At 38.3% G+C, this 19,172-nt stretch overlaps 1 protein-coding gene across 1 annotated transcript in view; it reads left to right on the forward strand.

Annotated features, from left to right (window-relative positions):
* Nucleotides 1-19,172, forward strand: part of MME (membrane metalloendopeptidase) — a 105,711-nt gene that overhangs the window by 73,593 nt on the left and 12,946 nt on the right. The window contains 3 exon segments of the mRNA XM_053447847.1: nucleotides 4,205-4,263; nucleotides 10,431-10,550; nucleotides 18,403-18,536. Coding sequence (XP_053303822.1) covers nucleotides 4,205-4,263; nucleotides 10,431-10,550; nucleotides 18,403-18,536 — 313 coding nt within the window.

A 19,172-nucleotide genomic window follows, 5' to 3' on the forward strand; every position in this document is an offset into this window, starting at 1 on the left:
GACAAAATTACGGCTCCAAAATTAAAAATTAAGTTTTCCTCTTTCTTGCTTTCCTACTCTGTACTGAATACCATACACACCCAAGCCCCTATACACAGAGATTTGGAAGAAACATCAAAGAACAGGGTACTATTTCATCTTTCTGGCCCAGTTCCTGTTCCGGGAGGCTGCTAGTGTCTGGCTCTGGTCTGGACTTTGAAAGGTATTTTCAGGTGACCTGCAGAGTCTGGTATTTTCAGGCAAGAATCACCACCATTTTGTTTTCTCTTCTGTTGAGCATTTTCTCTTTTCTGTGTTGCTATTCCCCAATCAAATTTCTGTGTCCCTTAAATGAGCTTCTCCTGAAACTTTGAGGCTGATCCAAATCAGAGTAACTTGCAGTTTTTGTTACATCACCATTTAACTTGAAAAGTATTTTCTTTGCTCTGGTTTAGCTTTCACTTTAACATAGTGAAATATTTCACAACTGGCCAGATGTATTAGACATTGAACCTCTAGCTGTAATCATCATTTTATTTAAGATGTAGTGATCCAGGGGCACCTGGATGGATCAGTCCATTAAGCATCTGACTTGGTTTTGGCTCAGGTCATGAACTCAGGGTCCTGGGATTGAGCCCTGTGTCCTGGCTCCCCACTCAGCAGGGAGTCTGCTTAAGGATTCTCTCTTTCCCTCCCCTCGCTCACATGCATGCTTAGTCTCTCTCTCTCTCAAATAAATAAATAAATCTTAAAAAAAAAAAAAGATGTAATGGTCTGAACACAGTATTCAGGCTCCTATCATTCCCAGGAACAGTATACCCTGTGCTTTTGAATCTGGGTAATCACTCGGGGGTGGTCTGACGGTGCATTGTGAAAGTTCTCAAGGAAGAAACGGCAAACACTACACACTAGTGCTCCATGAAACTAACCGTCGTAATTCTAATTTTATTTGAGAGCTCTGTGATCATAAATAGCTACGTATTTTCTTAAAATATAATTCACCATGGACATTTTAATATGTAAAACACTCCCTCCTGCAAAGTTATAAACATGAATCAAAATGCAATCTTAAACCCCTCACAGAATGTAACAGAAGAGCAGAAAAGCACTAAAACAAAGGTATGACATTTATTTTTACAAAAGGAATAAACACGAGAAGAGTATATAAACATCATCACGCCGTGTTTTTGAGTTCTGCCGCTGTCTGAAACAATAGTTTCATATATCTAACTCCTTCCCTCTGCAGTCTACTTAGTTTGAGAAAGCATTTTGGATTGGCACGTTTTGTCTTTCGTTTTTAGCATGTGCATGAGTTCAGAACAAAGCAGTTGGCATGTTATTTGGGATTGCCGCAAAAGTCCATGCGGAGTATATTGTTACTAAATCAGTTCATAATTGGGAAACTGAGTCTTAAAACAACTGAGACCTGGAAACACATTAAATCAATTTTATAACAATTAAAGTTAATAATTTTAAGCTATTTACGCATCAGATCTACTGCCATATTTGCTATCAGAATTTTTGAGGACAAAAAGGAGTCCCTGTAAGGAATGCTCATTGTCCTCAGGGGTAGCCTGAGCCCATTGTCCATTTTGTCCCCCTGCCAGACAATTTAGAACCATAGTTGAACCTGAATTGTGATACCTGTGTGAATATAGGTAAACATAGTTCTGAAAAATCAATTTTCCTTAGCATGATTTTACTTATATAAGTATTTCCTTTTGTAATACTCTTTGGTCACACAAACAAAATCTACTTGTTCTGTTTAGTTACGCATCTCTTGATTTTAGTCTTAACACCCCCGGGTTTGCATGTTTTTATTGTGAGTCGTCCCAAATCATGTGGAAATCGAGTGGAGTTGAATTAAAATAAATACAATAATAAAATAAATACAATTATATGCTTGTAATCCTCAACCTGCAAGGAATTAAAATAGTGATGACTCAGCTGTGATGAAATTGGGACAAATGATACATCAGTCACACCATCCTTTTCGAAAACGTTTTTCTCTATTTAGAATGACAGTGACATCGAACTAAAGATACAGCATTGATCGACCATCTACCTCTGTCGTCAAACTTACTTTCTTTCAGAAGAAAAATTTACAGAAGTGCTACCTGGATATTTTTTAATTCCCCAATTTTTAGAAAAAGATTTTATTTATTTATTTGACAGACAGAGATCACAAGTTGGCAGAGAGGCAGGCAGAGGGGGACGGGGGGGAAGCAGGTTCCCTGCTGAGCAGAGAGCCCAATGCAAGACTTGATCCCAGGACCCTGGGATCTTGACCTGAGCCAAAGGCAGAGGCTTTAACCCACTGAGCCACCCAGGCACCCCATTAATTCCCCAATTTTTTTATATGAACATCTTCATCATGTTATTAGAGATGAAGCCCATACTTAATTAGAATTTATCAGACAGTTGTTATATATGGCTCTCTCTTGGTTCTTTTTAAGAGATCAAAATAGGACTCAAATCTGACATCCTACAATAGTTACAGAAATTATAGCTGAAGTGCTGACTTGGGCAGCTGACTTTGTCTTGCTTACCTTGCAAAGCAGGGTCTGGAAACTGTTCTAATTTAATCTCATTGTACTGATTACTGTAAACTCCTTCCATAAATAGGATAATAATTGCCCATTAATTGTTGTCCTGAAAGTGATGTAAGTACAATGAAGCCATTAGCTAATAATATAGGATTGTTTTAAGTGTATGCAGGTGTGCTGACATTTAAGCGGTTATCTGAAGTCACGTATTATCCATTTTTCAATGACTGTATAGAGATATATGTAATGTTCTATTAAGATGGGGGTATTACTCCTGTTGCAAAAAAAAGGGCTTAACAATGATTTCATTTTTTATTTTATTGAAGTACATTGACATACAGTGTTACATTAGTTTCAGGTGTACAACATAGTGATTTCACAACTCTGTCTATGCACATCACAAGTGTGGTCATTATACAACCCTATTATAATAGCACTGACTAGATTCCCTATGCTCTACCTTTCATCCCGGTGACTTATTCATTCCATAACTGGAAGTCTGTACCTCTCACTCTCCTTCACCCATTTTGCTCATGCCCCCACGCCCCTCCTCTCCGACAATCACCAGTTTGTTCTCTGTATTTATGAGTGTGTTTTGCTTTTTGATTGTTCATTTGTTTTGCTTTTTAGATTCCATGTGGAAGTGAAATCACGTGTTATTTGCTTTTCTCTACCCGACATCTTTCCCTTAGCATAATACTCTCTAGGTTCATCCATATTGCCACAAACAGCACGATCTAACTCTTTTTTAAGGCTGATTAATATTCCAACAATGATTCTTGTTATACAGTCATCATAACATCTGAGCAGAAAGACATGGGAACATTGGCACCTACACAGACAGACAGGCAGACAAACCTACTTCAGAACCACCTGGATTTCATTTTGCAGTCATCATACAAAAGCATGCCTTTGCTTAATTAGCTGGAACGCTGCATTAAAAGAAAATAATTTAAGATGGCAGTAGTCAGAGGCAGATTACCTGCAACTAAATACCTTATTTAGACACTATCTCAGTGTCTAAATAAACTAGGAAATTTTAAAAAAAAATTAAACTTGAATCTGAAGTTTTAACAACTTGTAGTTCAATATCCTGTCAAATACTCCAGAATGGTTGGTATAGTTACCTAGTATTAGAAACATAAAGGTAGGGATGCCTGGGTGGCTCAGTTGGTTGGACGACTGCCTTCGGCTCAGGTCATGATCCCAGAGTCCTGGGATCGAACCCCGCATTGGGCTCCCAGCTCCATGGGGAGTCTGCTTCTCCCTCTGACCTTCTCGCTCATGCTCTCTCTCACTGTCTCTCTCTCAAATAAATAAATAAAATCTTAAAAAAAAAAAAAGAAACAGAAAGGTAAACATATTTCAATATGATGTCAGTCCATTTGCAATTTCCAAAAAGGTGCTTCTGAATGGGTTTTGTACTATGAGATGCCTCCAGAAAAATTCATACAAGTGAGGTAATGGACGGCAGACATGGATACATTCTGATTTTTCAAGAAGTAGAAATACTTTCGAACAAGATGGCTCACCTAGTGAGCTAATTTTAGTTTGTTGATCATATTTCAATCAGAAAGTTCAGATTGGTCTTGGAATAGTAATAATGCTTTTGTGGTGGCGCGGCGATTGAATCGGATACTAATAGTATAATTTGTAACGAGTTCTTATGTTTTCCATAGGTGGATAAGTGGAGCAGCTGTAGTCAATGCATTTTATTCTTCAGGAAGAAATCAGATAGGTAAGGCCTATTCCTAAATAATTCTTCAATAATTCTCTGTTGTTACCAAGTTGTAGTGCGTTGATTGCATGACCAGTTTTTGGTGCTCCCCATAAAAGCACAGCTGAGGCTGAGTGATTGCTTTATTGAAGGTACTCCTTGAAAGTAAATGCATCCATGTACCTCTTTCCACTATAATAGCAAATTTTAAATCAGTACAAATTACATAAGTGGTTTTCTTTCTTTTGTAATGTTCTCATTTGTGGCTAAGTGGTTTATCTGATGTCTAAGTGCTTTTATTTTATTTCTAAAAACTTTTTAAACATCTCTTATAGCTCCATAAAGTTATATTGACTGTAGGACACTCTAAGCATCAGAATCTTAAAGGAGTTTAAGGTTCCAAGAACCGGCTTTGCAGAGATCCGGTTCTCCTGGCAATTTTGTACGCTGGCTCTGGTGGGGATGGTCCTGATCTGTATCACCTGTTTCTCTAGACAACTCCAAATTTCTCAGAAATTTGAAACGTTGGTTATATTAGGTTGAACCATGTAAAATTACATTTACTTGATTACTTTTAATCAAAAAAGAAAAAAAATGTTCAGTAAGAGTAGTATTGTAGGAATCTGTGTAAAAACTAATAAATGAGTGAAGGGATATAACTAAATGGCTTACTATAACAAAGGTATCTTGATTGTCTTCCTAGGAAGACCTTGAGATTTTTAAATTCTTTCTTAAGTATTACATAGATGGACCCATTTTTCCCCCCAAGGATTTTAAATACTTAGAAAGGCACCAAACAGATTCAGTACTACCAAAGTTGTACTAAACAGAAGTTGGTTAGTCAATTTCTCCAGTTACACGAAGTCCAGCCCTTCATTTCTAAGTGTGGTCAAGAATCAAAAGGGAAGATAATTTCAGCATTATTCTAAAATAAACATCTCAGAGTTTATTTTAGAGTCTGCCCTGAGCCTTGTTTTTCTTGAGCTCTGTTACTAATTAGATTAGAAATGATGAAAAACCCTGAAAGATTTTTTTATCATTGGCTAAAAACGAATTTTATGAAATTATAACCCTTGTTTTATTTTAAAGATTGATTATAGCTTTCCCCATTGCTTTTAAACCTAGGAAGAGTTAAAGTAAGAAACTATCTACATTTTCTTCTAGTATTTTTATGGTCTTTATTTTTGGAGTAACTCTTTTAATCCATCTGGAATTTATTTTGTTAGATAACATGAAAATGAATAATCAGAAAAGTTTCTTTATATAATGTATAAATACTAAAGAAGGCATGTGCACCTCTTAAAATCAATTAGCTCGAAGTCTAGGCTAATACATTTCCTAGTTAGTACAATGATAACCTAAACTCCGACTAGAGCCTGTTTAATGATCAACTCAGAACCATGCAGTCTATCCTTTGTGAGGTATTCCTAGAAACCATTCAGACCCTTTCTTAGAAGTGCCTTTCTCTCTGATGAGGCTTCACTTTTTTTTGTTTTGTTTTTTGAGAAAGAGAGAGCATGCACGCATGTTCATGCACGTGTATGGGGGTGGTGAGGGGGACGGTAACAGAGAGAATCTTAAGCAGAATGACCTTTTGGTGAAATTCCAAGGCAAAGTGAGACGGCCTGGCCTTTGTTTGTATTAGGATAGACTAAGGGATACAGCTTCATTTTAATCCAGTTCAGGAAGGACCCTGGATCCTATCAGACCTGATGATGATTCATTCCAACAAGAAGGCCCATACAGACCCTCTGTAGGACCACCCTGGCATGTTCATCCCTTCAGTCCCTCTCTAGAGCAGATCCACACACTTCAGGTCAAGACAGTACCTTGTTTGGCTCTGAATGATCCCATATCCCTGGAGCCAGCTTAAAATTGGTTCACCTTAGAGATTCCCTGATCAGAGAAGACAGGGAATGTTCTCAATTTGAACTGAACAACCTCAAACCAAAGAAGCACACAGCAAAAGCAAAAAGAAGGTAAAAGTGGCCTAACATTTCACACAATATAGATAGTTATCCTCTGATTAATCAAGAATTGGCTACAATAAGCATTCTTAATAAGAAAGACCTTTTAAAGACTCTCAAGATAAATCATCAGATAGAAATTTGAAATCTGAAAAACTGTTAATGTCTTTTCATATGCTTGTGTGCTAATAACAGCAGTTCAGAAGAAGGGAAAGTGTCATGCAAGAGGAGAAATCTTTGACATGTGTACGTTTTCTCTTTGACAATTCATTTAAATCTTCAAAGTGGGGATTGTCTTAACTAAAAGATAATTAAAGATCCCGACTTCCATCTTTCTTCTTGATAGAAATGAGTTTGTAGCTCTGTGTGTGTGTGTCTGTGTGTGTGTGTGTGTGTTTGCCTGTCTGTTTACATACATAGATACACAACTTTTAATCTCAATATTGTGCATTACAGAATTAGAACTGGTATAGACTAGCATATGTCTCAGGGCACCTGGGTGGGTCAGCTGGTTAAGCATCTGCGCTTGGCGCAGGTCACGATCCTGGAGTCAGGGGATGGAGCCCCACATCAGGCTCCCTGCTCTGGTGGGGAGTCTGCTTCTCCCTCTCCCCAGCTTGTGCTCTTTCTTTCCCTCTCTGTCTCAAATAAATAAACAAAATCTTTTTTTAAAAAATAGCATATGTCTCATAAATGACCCTTCCATCTGCACACAAATAATTTAAATTAGATCACATACAATTTCTCATGGGCTTGGCCTTGCTATGCTATGGTAAAAAAAAAAAAGAATTTGTTTTATTGCCATATAGGGATTTATTCATATTAATAATTTCTTCTTTTTAATTCAGTTCCAATCACTTTTTGTTATAACTCACACAAGTAGACTATTTTCTAAGCTTTATGCACCCCTGCCACTTCATGTCAATTAAAAAAATCAGAGGCACCTGGGTGGCTCAGTCTGTTGAGTGGCTGCCTTTGGCTCAGGTCATGCATGATACCAGGGTCCTGGGATCAAGCCCCGCATGGGGCTCCCAGCTTGACTGGGAGTCTGCTTCCCCCTCCTTCCTTTGTCTTTCCTGGCTCATGTGCACGCTCGCTCTCTCTCTCTCTCAAATAAATAAATAAAATCTTTAAAAAAAAATTTTGTCTTAAAAACAAAAAACAAACAAAAACCTTCCCAGATGGAAAGGCATACTGAAAGTGATGAATTCACTGTCTCTTATTCCCCACACATTTGCCCCATCAACTCCAGAAACCTTCTGTGGATCATTTAGTGTATTCAGCCTGCTGGTGTTTGACTACCTTGAAATAACAACTTTTTCTAAAGATACCTTCCTCGTTCTTAGGAGTCATATTTTCAGACTTTAAAATCAAGAGCAGATGTTTCAAAACATACTGCTTATTCCATTTAACGTAAAAATTAATATTTAACTTTCTCCACCCAATATTGATCTTACCTAATGTCTTCAACCTTTATATCAAAGATTCTGAAATTGAATTGCTTGCAGCCTTAACAAACCAAACCAGGGAAGCGAGGGCATGGGAGGGAGGGAGGAACAGAAATTTTTGTGGCATGGACTAATGACTTATTCAATTAACTAACTTGTTGACAATCATGAACATAAAAAATGTGCAACTAAGCATCTGGTTGTTATCAACAGTTATGAAGTCTACTAGTAACAGCAGTAGGCTATGGGGAAGTCCTCATCACTGAAATTTAGCTGACAGTGTAAAAGGGGAAATCATAATTGGCAAAGCTGAACTTGAAGACTAGTAATTAATATGAGCCATAAAAATCTTATCACTTGCCTAAAGAATGACATATCAGGATATAATTTAAGCAGTAGGATCTTTACAGTTAATGTTTAGTCTTGATAGCACGTTTCATAAGAACATTTTATATATAGGGTGGATTTTAATCAAAGTACATAGTGTGGGAGATTGTATTCACTTTAAGTTAATAAAGTATTGCACATAATTTTAATACTTTAAGCTAAAAATAATTTTTTGGCACTGTTGATAACTCAAGCAGCTACATGTGAGGTATAACTTTCATCAAAATTCTCCAGGGACAGCAGTATTTATTTTCTAACTATTTTGTCATTTTGGATGTTGTGGCAACTTTCCAGATTCTTTTTTTAAGTTTCTGGAGAGCACTTAAATTGTCCAGCATGTTTTTAAAGTCTCTTCTATAAACATCTAATATTTATCTTTGAAATCCATTCGAGGTGCTGCCACATTCTCCCCACTGGAAAGACAAAGAAACAATATTTGCTACTATTTGAACTAGATCTTAGATTTCTTAAGGTCAGGGACTTCTCTTGTGTTCTTGGAATCCCAAATAGTGATCACTTAGGGCTTTACATGGATGGGTGTTGATACTGAAGATTTTTTTTTTTTTTTTGCTAAGAACATAATTCAGTAGATACTAGGATTTTGAAACATGAAAGATGAAATTGCTAAATATGAGCATTATGAGGGGAGGAGGGGGCATGAGGGAGATGAAGTCAGAGAAGACCATGGAGTCAAGGGTCAGAAAGAAGATGCTGTATTTAATTAGAAAGCACCAAACCGATCCTTTGGAAGGCTTTTTAAAATTTATTTATTTATTTATTTATTTATTTATTTATTTATTGGATCAGGGGAGTGATAATGACCAGAGTTACACTTTAATCTGGATGCAGGATGGATTAGATTTAAGATAGGTTATAGTTGGGTGAGACAGGAAATGGAAAGATCATGTAGGAAATAAATTCTTTTTTTTTTTTTAAGATTTTATTTATTTATTTATTTGACAGAGAGATCACAAGTAGGCAGAGAGGCAGGCAGAGAGAGAGGGGAAAGCAGGCTCCCTGCTGACCAGAGAGCCCAATGTGGGGATTGATCCCAGGACCCTGAGATCATGACCTGAGCCGAAGGCAGAGGCCCAACCCTCTGAGCTACCCAGGCGCCCCTCAAGTAATTCTTAAGATGAGGAATGATAATATGAAGTGGGATGATGGCAATAAGGCTGATAGGAGGAAATAAACAGAAGAGATGCTCCTGGAAGGAAGATGCATGACCTGGTCTTTTCCTAAGTAGACTGTGTTAAGACTTGGTAAAAATAGATAAATAAATAAATAAATAAACAAATATTTAAAAAAATTAAAAAAAAAATAGGTGTCTAAGATAAGTAGAAAATGTCGTGCCAGGTGGTTGAGACCCTTCAAATGCCACTAGCAGACATAAAGTCAAGAGAGTGATGGCTTAGAAGAGAATGAGTTTGATGTTTGACACATGAAATTTAAAGTTTGTGAGACATCTAAGTGTAGAAGTCTAGCCAAGTTAAGGCAGATGTCAAGGTAGACATGAAAAAAAAATAGTGTGATTTATTTATTTAGTCGTCTCTGGGACACCATGGTAAATTCATTGGCTCTCTCATTTATCACTGATAATTCACCTATTCAACATATTTCCTAAGTGCCTGTTTTGTTCCAGGCACCGTTCTAGTTTTAGGTGTTGGAGATAATGAGTGAAAAAACAACAACAACAACAAACAAACAAAAAAGCAAATGGACTCAGCAGGTAAAGAAGTGTACTTACAGGCGCACAAGTGTCTATTCTCAAAGGACTGGTATTTGAGGTGCTGAAGCAGGTGAGGATGATAAGAAAAAGAAAGACAACAGCGGAGAAGAAGGAAATAAATAGCCATAGATGCCTTGTGGGAAATAACGTAGGGCAATGTGGTTGGGCGATGCCTTCGATCGAGTAGTTCTGTTTATTTAACAAGCTATTATAGTTGGATAAAATGTTAGAGATGACATTAAAAGTAATACTTGTGTTATTATTTTTTTTAAAGCAGTTATTTAAATTAAATAACTGTTCCTTCCAAATATGTGCAGTGGGGAAAAGTTCTTCTGAATGAAGATGGTAATTTCCCCTAGCTCTAAACTCCTTAGAGCAAACAACAATCTTAGCAGAGTTCATATCGTGATTATACGGTATCACTTATACAAGTGAATCATGATTACAAATCATAGATCATGGTGCTGCTTTGGGATGAACTCTTTGTTGTCATCAATCATAAAAGACCTACTCTTGTTTCATCACAAGAAGACTTTTGTATACAATTAAGTGAAACTGATGAACTGGAAAGTAGCTTAGCAGGCAGAAAGCCCAGCCCAGCACTGCCATTGGAGAAGAATGCCACAAATCATCTTTAACAATCTTCTTTCCTTATAGTCTTCCCAGCAGGCATTCTGCAGCCCCCCTTCTTCAGTGCCCATCAGTCTAACTCATTGAACTACGGGGGTATTGGCATGGTCATAGGACATGAAATCACCCATGGCTTCGATGACAATGGTAAAGTACCATGGACCCTTTCCTTTGGCTGGGCACACCCTGATAAACTTGAACAGCGTTATTGTACTTGATCAGTATGAGAACACATTTAATCAAAAGGGTACTATTGACTAATAATCATACTCTCAGTGTCCCTTCTAAATTGTTGCTTAGGAAGATCAGAAATGTCTAGTAGTGAGATAAGCAGTGTGCGCTTTGCACTCTGACAAAGTAACACAAATATTCACATTTGGAAGATAACTGTGTTTGTTAACACCAACGATAATGTTCACTCTTATTTCATGATTACATATTATCTATCTGGACTTCTAGAGGACAGGGTCCATGTCTTCAACCAGATGTAAAATCAAAAAGTAAGGTGCCTGTAAGACTTAAACTGCTCACGTATGGGAAGAACCTTTTTTTTTTTTTTTTTTTTTTGCATCCTTTACCTAGTTCAGGACTTTGCAAATCATGGGCGCTTAAATGTTTATATGCTGCCTCAAATGGCAAAAATAAATTTAGAGTTTCATTGAAATTTGAGAGGCATAGAAATAAAAAACCACGAGATAAATAGAGAAATGATAGTTGAAGCTATGGGAAAAATTGGTTTGTGAGTGGAGAGACAATAGGAAGAAAATAATAGAAAGAAAATCATTAAGCCTTAACTAGACTTAACTTTACAGCCATAAAAAGAAAAGGTGACAGGAACGGTAGAATTTTGGAAAGGACTTACTACATGTCTGTTAATTCAAGCATATAATAATTTTCATGGGTAGGTACTAATACCACTTCCATTTTTTTTATTTTATTTTTTATAAACATATAATATATTTTTATCCCCAAGGGTACAGGTCTATGAATCTCCAGATTTACACACTTCACAGCACTCACCATAGCACATACCCTCCCCAATGTCCATAACCCACCCCCCCTCTCCCAACCCCCCTCCCCCCATCAACCCTCAGTTTGTTTTGTGAGATTAAGAGTCACTTATGGTTTGTCTCCCTCCCAATCCCATCTTGTTTCATTTACTCTTCTCCTACCTCCTTAAGCCCCCATGTTGCATCTCCTCTCCCTCATATTAGGGAGATCATATGATAGTTGTCTTTCTCCGATTGACTTATTTCGCTAAGCACGATACCCTCTAGTTCCATCCACGTCGTCGCAAATGGCAAGATTTCATTTCTTTTGATGGCTGCATAGTATTCCATTGTGTATATATACCACATCTTCTTTATCCATTCATCTGTTGATGGACATCTAGGTTCTTTCCATAGTTTGGCTATTGTAGACGTTGCTGCTATAAACATTCAGGTGCACGTGCCCCTTCGGATCACTACGTTTGTATCTTTAGGGTAAATACCCAGCAGTGCAATTGCTGGGTCATAGGGTAGTTCTATTTTCAACATTTTGAGAAACCTCCATGCTGTTTTCCAGAGTGGTTGCACCAGCTTGCATTCCCACCAACAGTGTAGGAGGGTTCCCCTTTCTCCGCATCCTCGCCAGCATCTATCATTTCCTGACTTGTTAATTTTAGCCATTCTGGCTGGTGTGAGGTGATATCTCATTGTGGTTTTGATTTGTATTTCCCTGATGCCGAGTGATATGGAGCACTTTTTCATGTGTCTGTTGGCCATCTGGATGTCTTCTTTGCAGAAATGTCTGTTCCTGTCCTCTGCCCATTTCTTGATTGGATTATTTGTTCTTTGGGTGTTGAGTTTGCTAAGTTCTTTATAAATTTTGGACACTAGCCCTTTATCTGATATGTCATTTGCAAATATTTTCTCACATTCTCTCAGTTGTCTTTTGGTTTTGTTAACTGTTTCCTTTGCTGTGCAAAACCTTTTGATCTTGATAAAATCCCAATAGTTCATTTTTGCCCTTGCTTCCCTTGCCTTTGGCGATGTACCTAGGAAGATGTTGCTGTGGCTGAGGTCGAAGAGGTTGCTGCCTGTGTTCTCCTCGAGGATTTTGATGGATTCCTTTCTCACATTGAGATCCTTCATCCATTTTGAGTCTATTTTCATGTGTGGTGTAAGGAAATGATCCAATTTCATTTTTCTGCATGTGGCTGTCCAATTTTCCCAACACCATTTATTGAAGAGACTGTCTTTTTTCCATTAGACATTCTTTCCTGCTTTGTCGAAGATTAGTTGACCATAGAGATGAGAGTCTATTTCTGGGTTCTCTATTCTGTTCCATTGATCTATGTGTCTGTTTTTGTGCCAGTATCATGCTGTCTTGATGATGACAGCTTTGTAATAGAGCTTGAAGTCCGGAATTGTGATGCCACCAACTTTGGCTTTCTTTTTCAATATTCCTTTGGCTATTCGAGGTCTTTTCTGGTTCCATATAAATTTTAGGATTATTTGTTCCATTTCTTTGAAAAAAATGGATGGTACTTTGATAGGAATTGGATTAAATGTGTAGATTGCTTTAGGTAGCATAGACATTTTCACAATATTTATTCTTCCAATACAGGAGCATGGAATATTTTTCCATTTCTTTGTGTGTTCCTCAGTTTCTTTAATGAGCACTTTATAGTTTTCTGTGTATAGATTCTTAGTCTCTTTGGTTAGGTTTATTCCTAGGTATCTTATAGTTTTGAGTGCAATTGTAAATGGGATTGACTCCTTAATTTATCTTTCTTCTGTCTTGTTGTTGGTGTAGAGAAATGCAACTGATTTCTGTGCATTGATTTTATATCCTGACACTTTACTGAATTCCTTTACAAGTTCTAGCAGTTTTGGAGTGGAGTCTTTTGGGTTTTCCACATATAGTATCATATCATCTGCGACGAGTGATAGTTTGACTTCTTCTTTGCCGATTTGGATGCCTTTAATTTGCTTTTGTTGTCTGATTGCTGAGGCTAGGACTTCTAGTACTATGTTGAATAGCAGTGGTGATAACGGACATCCCTGCCGTGTTCCTGACCTTAGCAGAAAAGCTTTCAGTTTTTCTCCATTGAGAATGATATTTGCGGGGGGTTTGTCATAGATGGCTTTGATAATATTGGGGTATGTGCCCTCTATCCCTACACTTTAAAGAGTTTTGATCAGGAAGGGATGCTGTACTTTGTCAGATGCTTTTTCAGCATCTATTGAGAGTATCATATGGTTCTTGTTCTTTCTTTTATTAATGTGTTGTATCACATTGATTGATTTGCGGATGTTGAACCAACCTTGCAGCCCTGGAATAAATCCCACTTGGTCGTGGTGAATAATCCTTTTAATGTACTGTTGAATCCTATTGGCTAGTATTTTGGCGAGAATTTTCGCATCTGTGTTCATCAAGGATATTGGTCTGTAGTTCTCTTTTTTGATGGGATCCTTGTCTGGTTTTGGGATCAAGGTGATGCTGGCCTCATAAAATGAGATTGGAAGTTTTCCTTCCATTTCTATTTTTTGGAACAGTTTCAGGAGAATAGGAATTAGTTCTTCCTTAAATGTTTGGTAGAATTTCCCCGGGAAGCCGTCTGGCCCTGGGCTTTTGTTTGTTTGGAGATTTTTGATGACTGTTTCAATCTCCTTACTGGTTATGGGTCTGTTCAGGCTTTCTATTTCTTCCTGGTTCAGTTGTGGTAGTTTATATGTCTCTAGGAATGCATCCATTTCTTCCAGATTGTCAAATTTGTTGGCGTAGAGTTGCTCATAGTATGTTCTTATAATTGTCTGTATTTCTTTGGTGTTCTTTGTGATCTCTCCTCTTTCATTCATGATTTTATTTATTTGGGTCCTTTCTCTTTTCTTTTTGATAAGTCTGGCCAGGGGTTTATCAATCTTATTAATTCTTTCAAAGAACCACCTCCTAGTTTCGTTGATTTGTTCTATTGTTTTTTTGGTTTCTATTTCATTGATTTCTGCTCTGATCTTTATGATTTCTCTTCTCCTGCTGGGGTTAGGGTTTCTTTCTTGTTCTTTCTCCAGCTCCTTTAGGTGTTCGGTTAGGTTGTGTACTTGAGACCTTTCTTGTTTCTTGAGAAAGTCTTGTACTGCTATATATTTTCCTCTCCGGACTGCCTTTGTTGTGTCCCACAGATTTTGAACCATTGTGTTTTCATTATCATTTGTTTCCATGAATTTTTTCAATTCTTCTTTAATTTTCTGGTTGACCCATTCATTCTTTAGAAGGATGCTGTTTAGTCTCCATGTATTTGGGTTCTTTCCAAATTTCCTCTTGTGATTGAGTTCTAGCTTCAGAGCATTGTGGTCTGAAAATATACAGGGAATGATCCCAATCTTTTGATACCAGTTGAGACCTGATTTAGGACCGAGGATGTGATCTATTCTGGAGAATGTTCCATGTGCACTAGAGAAGAATGTGTATTCTGTTGCTTTGGGATGAAATGTTCTGAATATATCTGTGATGTCCATCTGGTCCAGTGTGTCATTTAAGGCCTTTATTTCCTTGTTGATCTTTTGCTTGGATGATCTGTCCATTTCAGTGAGGGGAGTGTTAAAGTCCCCTACTATTGTATTATTGTTGATGTGTTTCTTTGATTTTGTTATTAATTGGTTTATATAGTTGGCTGCTCCCACGTTAGGGGCATAGATATTTAAAATTGTTAGATCTTCTTGTTTTACAGATCCTTTGAGTATAGTGTCCTTCCTCATCTCTTATTATAGTCTTTGGCTTAAAATCTAATTGATCTGATAGAAGGATTGCCACTCCTGCTTTCTTCTGATGTCCATTAGCATGGTAAATTCTTTTCCACCCCCTCACTTTAAATCTGGAGGTGTCTTCGGGTTTAAAATGAGTTTCTTGTAGCCAACATATAGATGGGTTTTGTTTTTTTGTCCATTCTGATACCCTGTGTCTTTTGATTGGGGCATTTAGCCCATTAACATTCAGGGTAACTATTGAGAGATATGAGTTTAGTGCCATTGTATTGCCTGTAAGGTGACTGTTATTGTATATTGTCTCTGTTCCTTTCTGATCTACTACTTTTAGGGTCTCTCTTTGCTTAGAGGACCCCTTTCAATATTTCCTGTAGAGCTGGTTTGGTGTTTGCAAATTCTTTCAGTTTTTGTTTGTCCTGGAAGCTTTTAATCTCTCCTTCTATTTTCAATGATAACCTAGCTGGATATAGTATTCTTGGCTGCATGTTTTTCTCGTTTAGTGCTCTGAATATATCATGCCAGCTCTTTCTGGCCTGCCAGGTCTCTGTGGATAAGTCTGCTGCCAATCTAATATTTTTACCATTGTATGTTACAAACTTCTTTTCCCAGGCTGCTTTCAGGATCTTCTCTTTGTAACTAAGACTTGTAAATTTTACTATTAGGTGATGGGGTGTGGACCTATTCTTATTGATTTTGAGGGGGGTTCTCTGAACCTCCTGGATTTTGATGCTTGTTCCTTTTGCCATATTGGGGAAATTCTCTCCAATAATTCTCTCCAATATACCTTCTGCTCCCCTCTCTCTTTCTTCTTCTTCTGGAATCCCAATTATTCTAATGTTGTTTCGTCTTATGGTGTCACTTATCTCTCGAATTCTGCCCTCGTGGTCCAGTAGATGTTTGTCCCTCTTTTGCTCAGCTTCTTTATTCTCTGTCATTTGGTCTTCTATATCACTAATTCTTTCTTCTGCCTCATTTATCCTAGCAGTGAGAGCCTCCATTTTTTATTGCACCTCATCAATACCTTTTTTGATTTCAACTTGGTTAGATTTTAGTTCTTTTATTTCTCCAGAAAGGGCTTTTATATCTCCCGAGAGGGTTTCTCTCATATCTTCCATGCCTTTTTCAAGCCCGGCTAGAACCTTGAGAATCGTCATTCTGAACTCTAGATCTGACATATTACCAATGTCTGTATTGATTAGGTCCCTAGCCTTTGGTACTGCCTCTTGTCCTTTTTTTGTGGTGAATTTCTCCGCCTTGTCATTTTGTCCAGATAAGAGTATATGAAGGAGCAAGTAAAATACTAAAAGGGTGGCAACAACCCCAGGCAAATATGCTTTAACCAAATCAGAAGAGATCCCAAATCGTGAGGGGGGAGAAAGGGGATAAAAAGAGGTTCAGAAAGAAAAAAAAAAAAAGAAACAATTAAAAAAAGAAAACCAATAAAGAAAAAATATAAAAAGGAAAAAAAATATATATATTAGATAAACTAGTTAAAAAACATTAAAAAAGAAAAGGGTAAAAGTTTAAAAAAATTAACAGAAGAAGAAAAAAAATTGAAAAAGAAAAAAAAATTAAATTAACTGCAAGGCTAAAGAATCATGGGGAGAAAGCCATGAGTTCCGTGCTTTGCTTTCTCCTCCTCTGGAATTCTGCTGCTCTCCTTGGTATTGAAACTGCACTCCTTGGTAGGTGAACTTGGTCCTGGCTGGGTTTCTTGTTGATCTTCTGGGGGAGGGGCCTGTTGTAGTGATTCTCAAGTGTCTTTGCCCCAGGCGGAGTTGCACCACCCTTACCAGGGGCCGGGCTTAGTAATCCGCTCAGGTTTGCTTTCGGGAGCTTTTGTTCCCTGAGCGCTTTCCGTAGAGTTCCGGAGGACGGGAATGAAGATGGCGGCCTCACAGTCTCTGGCCTGGAGGAGCCGAGAGCCCGGGGCCCCACTCCTCAGTGTTCCTTCAGAGAACAGTGCCCAATTACTCCCGTCACCCTGGCCTCTGGCCGCGCTCCGAGCTGACCGAGCCTGCGACTGGTTCAAGGTAACCCCGAGCTTAGAGCTCACTCCTCGGCTCTGTCTCTGTAGCCGGCTTCCCCGTTCTAATACCTGTAAGCTCTGCGACACTCAGACACCCCGATCCTTCTGTGACCCTGCGGGACCTCAGGCCACGCTGACCCCGCGTGGGCTTCACCCTGGTCAAGCCTCTGGAGTGATGTCCCTCAGCAGAACAGACTTTTAAAAGTCTTGATTTTGTGCTCCGTTGCTCCGCCGCTTGCCGGGAGCCGGCCCCTCCCCCCGCGGTCTATCTTCCCGTCGCTTTGGATTCACTTCTCCGCCAGTCCCACCTTTCAGAGAGTGGTTGATTTTCTGTTTCTAGAGTTGCTGTTCTTCTTCTCTTCGATCTCCCGTTGGATTTGTAGGTGTTTGCAATCTTTAGATAAGCTATCTAGCTGATCTCCGCTACCTGAAGTAGTCTCAGCCTGCTACTTCTCTGCCATCTTGACTCCTCCCCACTTCCATTTTTTTTTTTAATGGAAAAAAGTAGAAGCACATGAAAGACTTGCTTGAAGTTACAAACCTAGGAATTAGTGGAATCAGGAGGTAAGGCCAAGTAGTTTGCCTTTGTAGCCTTCTTCTCATTCACTATATCGTAAGTATTTAAAAGGATGATAAAATGAAGTGTTAAAACGTGGCAGATAATGGCACTGTAGTTCAAAAAAAGGAAAGGTTGAGGAGGGTTAGCAGGAAAGCTCCAGGAGGAAAAGTGACTCTTTGTGCTTGAAGTAGATGGAAAACTCTGAGTACACAGTGTCTCATGAGGGGTTTGAGACATGAAATGAATGCAGAATAAAAATAGTATTTTTCAATCTCAAAATATCAAATTAAACAGACTTGGTCCATATGAAAACCATCCAAGAGAAACAAGGCATGATTTCAGGAGTGGCTTAACTGGTGGCCTCAGCTGAGGTATCAGGAACCACGTGGGTACAAAACCTGGATCAATACTAAGGCCCACAAGCAAAGCCGGCCCTCACAGTCCACGTTTCATCAACACGGGATGAGAAAGGGGAACAGTTCTTCTCATTACCTGTCCACTTGAGTGTTCTCTCACACAGTGGGATCATATGGGATTTCTGTTTTTAACCTTTTAAAGAATGGATATATCCAATCTTAAGTCTGTGCCTTTTGAGTTAAAGATATCTTAACCATAATTCTTGATGTAATGAGTTCTCCTTTTACTTAAATCATTTTATTACAGGCAGGAATTTTAACAAGGATGGAGACCTCGTTGATTGGTGGACTCAACAGTCAGCAAATAATTTTAAAGCCCAATCCCAGTGCATGGTGTACCAGTATGGAAACTTCTCCTGGGACCTAGCAGGTGGACAGCACGTACGTTAGAATTCTCTTGAAAAGTTTTGGATATATTCAGTCTTTGTTATCACTTTTGCTTTTTTTTCTGGAGTATAAGTGACATATAATGTTACATTAGTTTCAGGTGTACAATTTAATGATTTGACAAGTTTATACATTGTGCTATGTTCACAAGAGTAGCTCCCATCTGTCCCAATACATCGCTATTACTGTATCGTTGACTACATTCCTTATGCTCTGCTTTTATTCCGGTGACCTACACATTCCATAACCGGAAGCCTGTATCTCCCTCTGCTCTTCACCCATTTTGCCCCTCCCCCTAGTCCCTTCCCCTCCGGCAGCCATCAGTTTGTTCTTTGTATTTATAGTTCTGATTCTGCTTTTTGTTTGTTTATTCATTTTTTTAAGATTCCATTTATGGGTGGAGCTATATGGTATTGGTCTTTCTCAGTCTAACTTATTTCACTTAGCATAATACCCTCTAGGTCCATCCACGTTGTCTCAAACGGCATGATCTCATCCTTTTTATGGCTGAGTAACATTCCATTGTGCATATATGTGCACGTGTTTCACTTCCTCCTTATCCATTTGTCTATCCATAGACACTTAGGTTGCTTCCATAACTTGGCTAATGTAAAGCTGCAGTAAATAAAT

The sequence above is a fragment of the Lutra lutra genome, chromosome 1 (assembly GCF_902655055.1).
Source record: "Lutra lutra chromosome 1, mLutLut1.2, whole genome shotgun sequence".
In the NCBI taxonomy this organism is placed as follows: domain Eukaryota; kingdom Metazoa; phylum Chordata; class Mammalia; order Carnivora; family Mustelidae; genus Lutra; species Lutra lutra.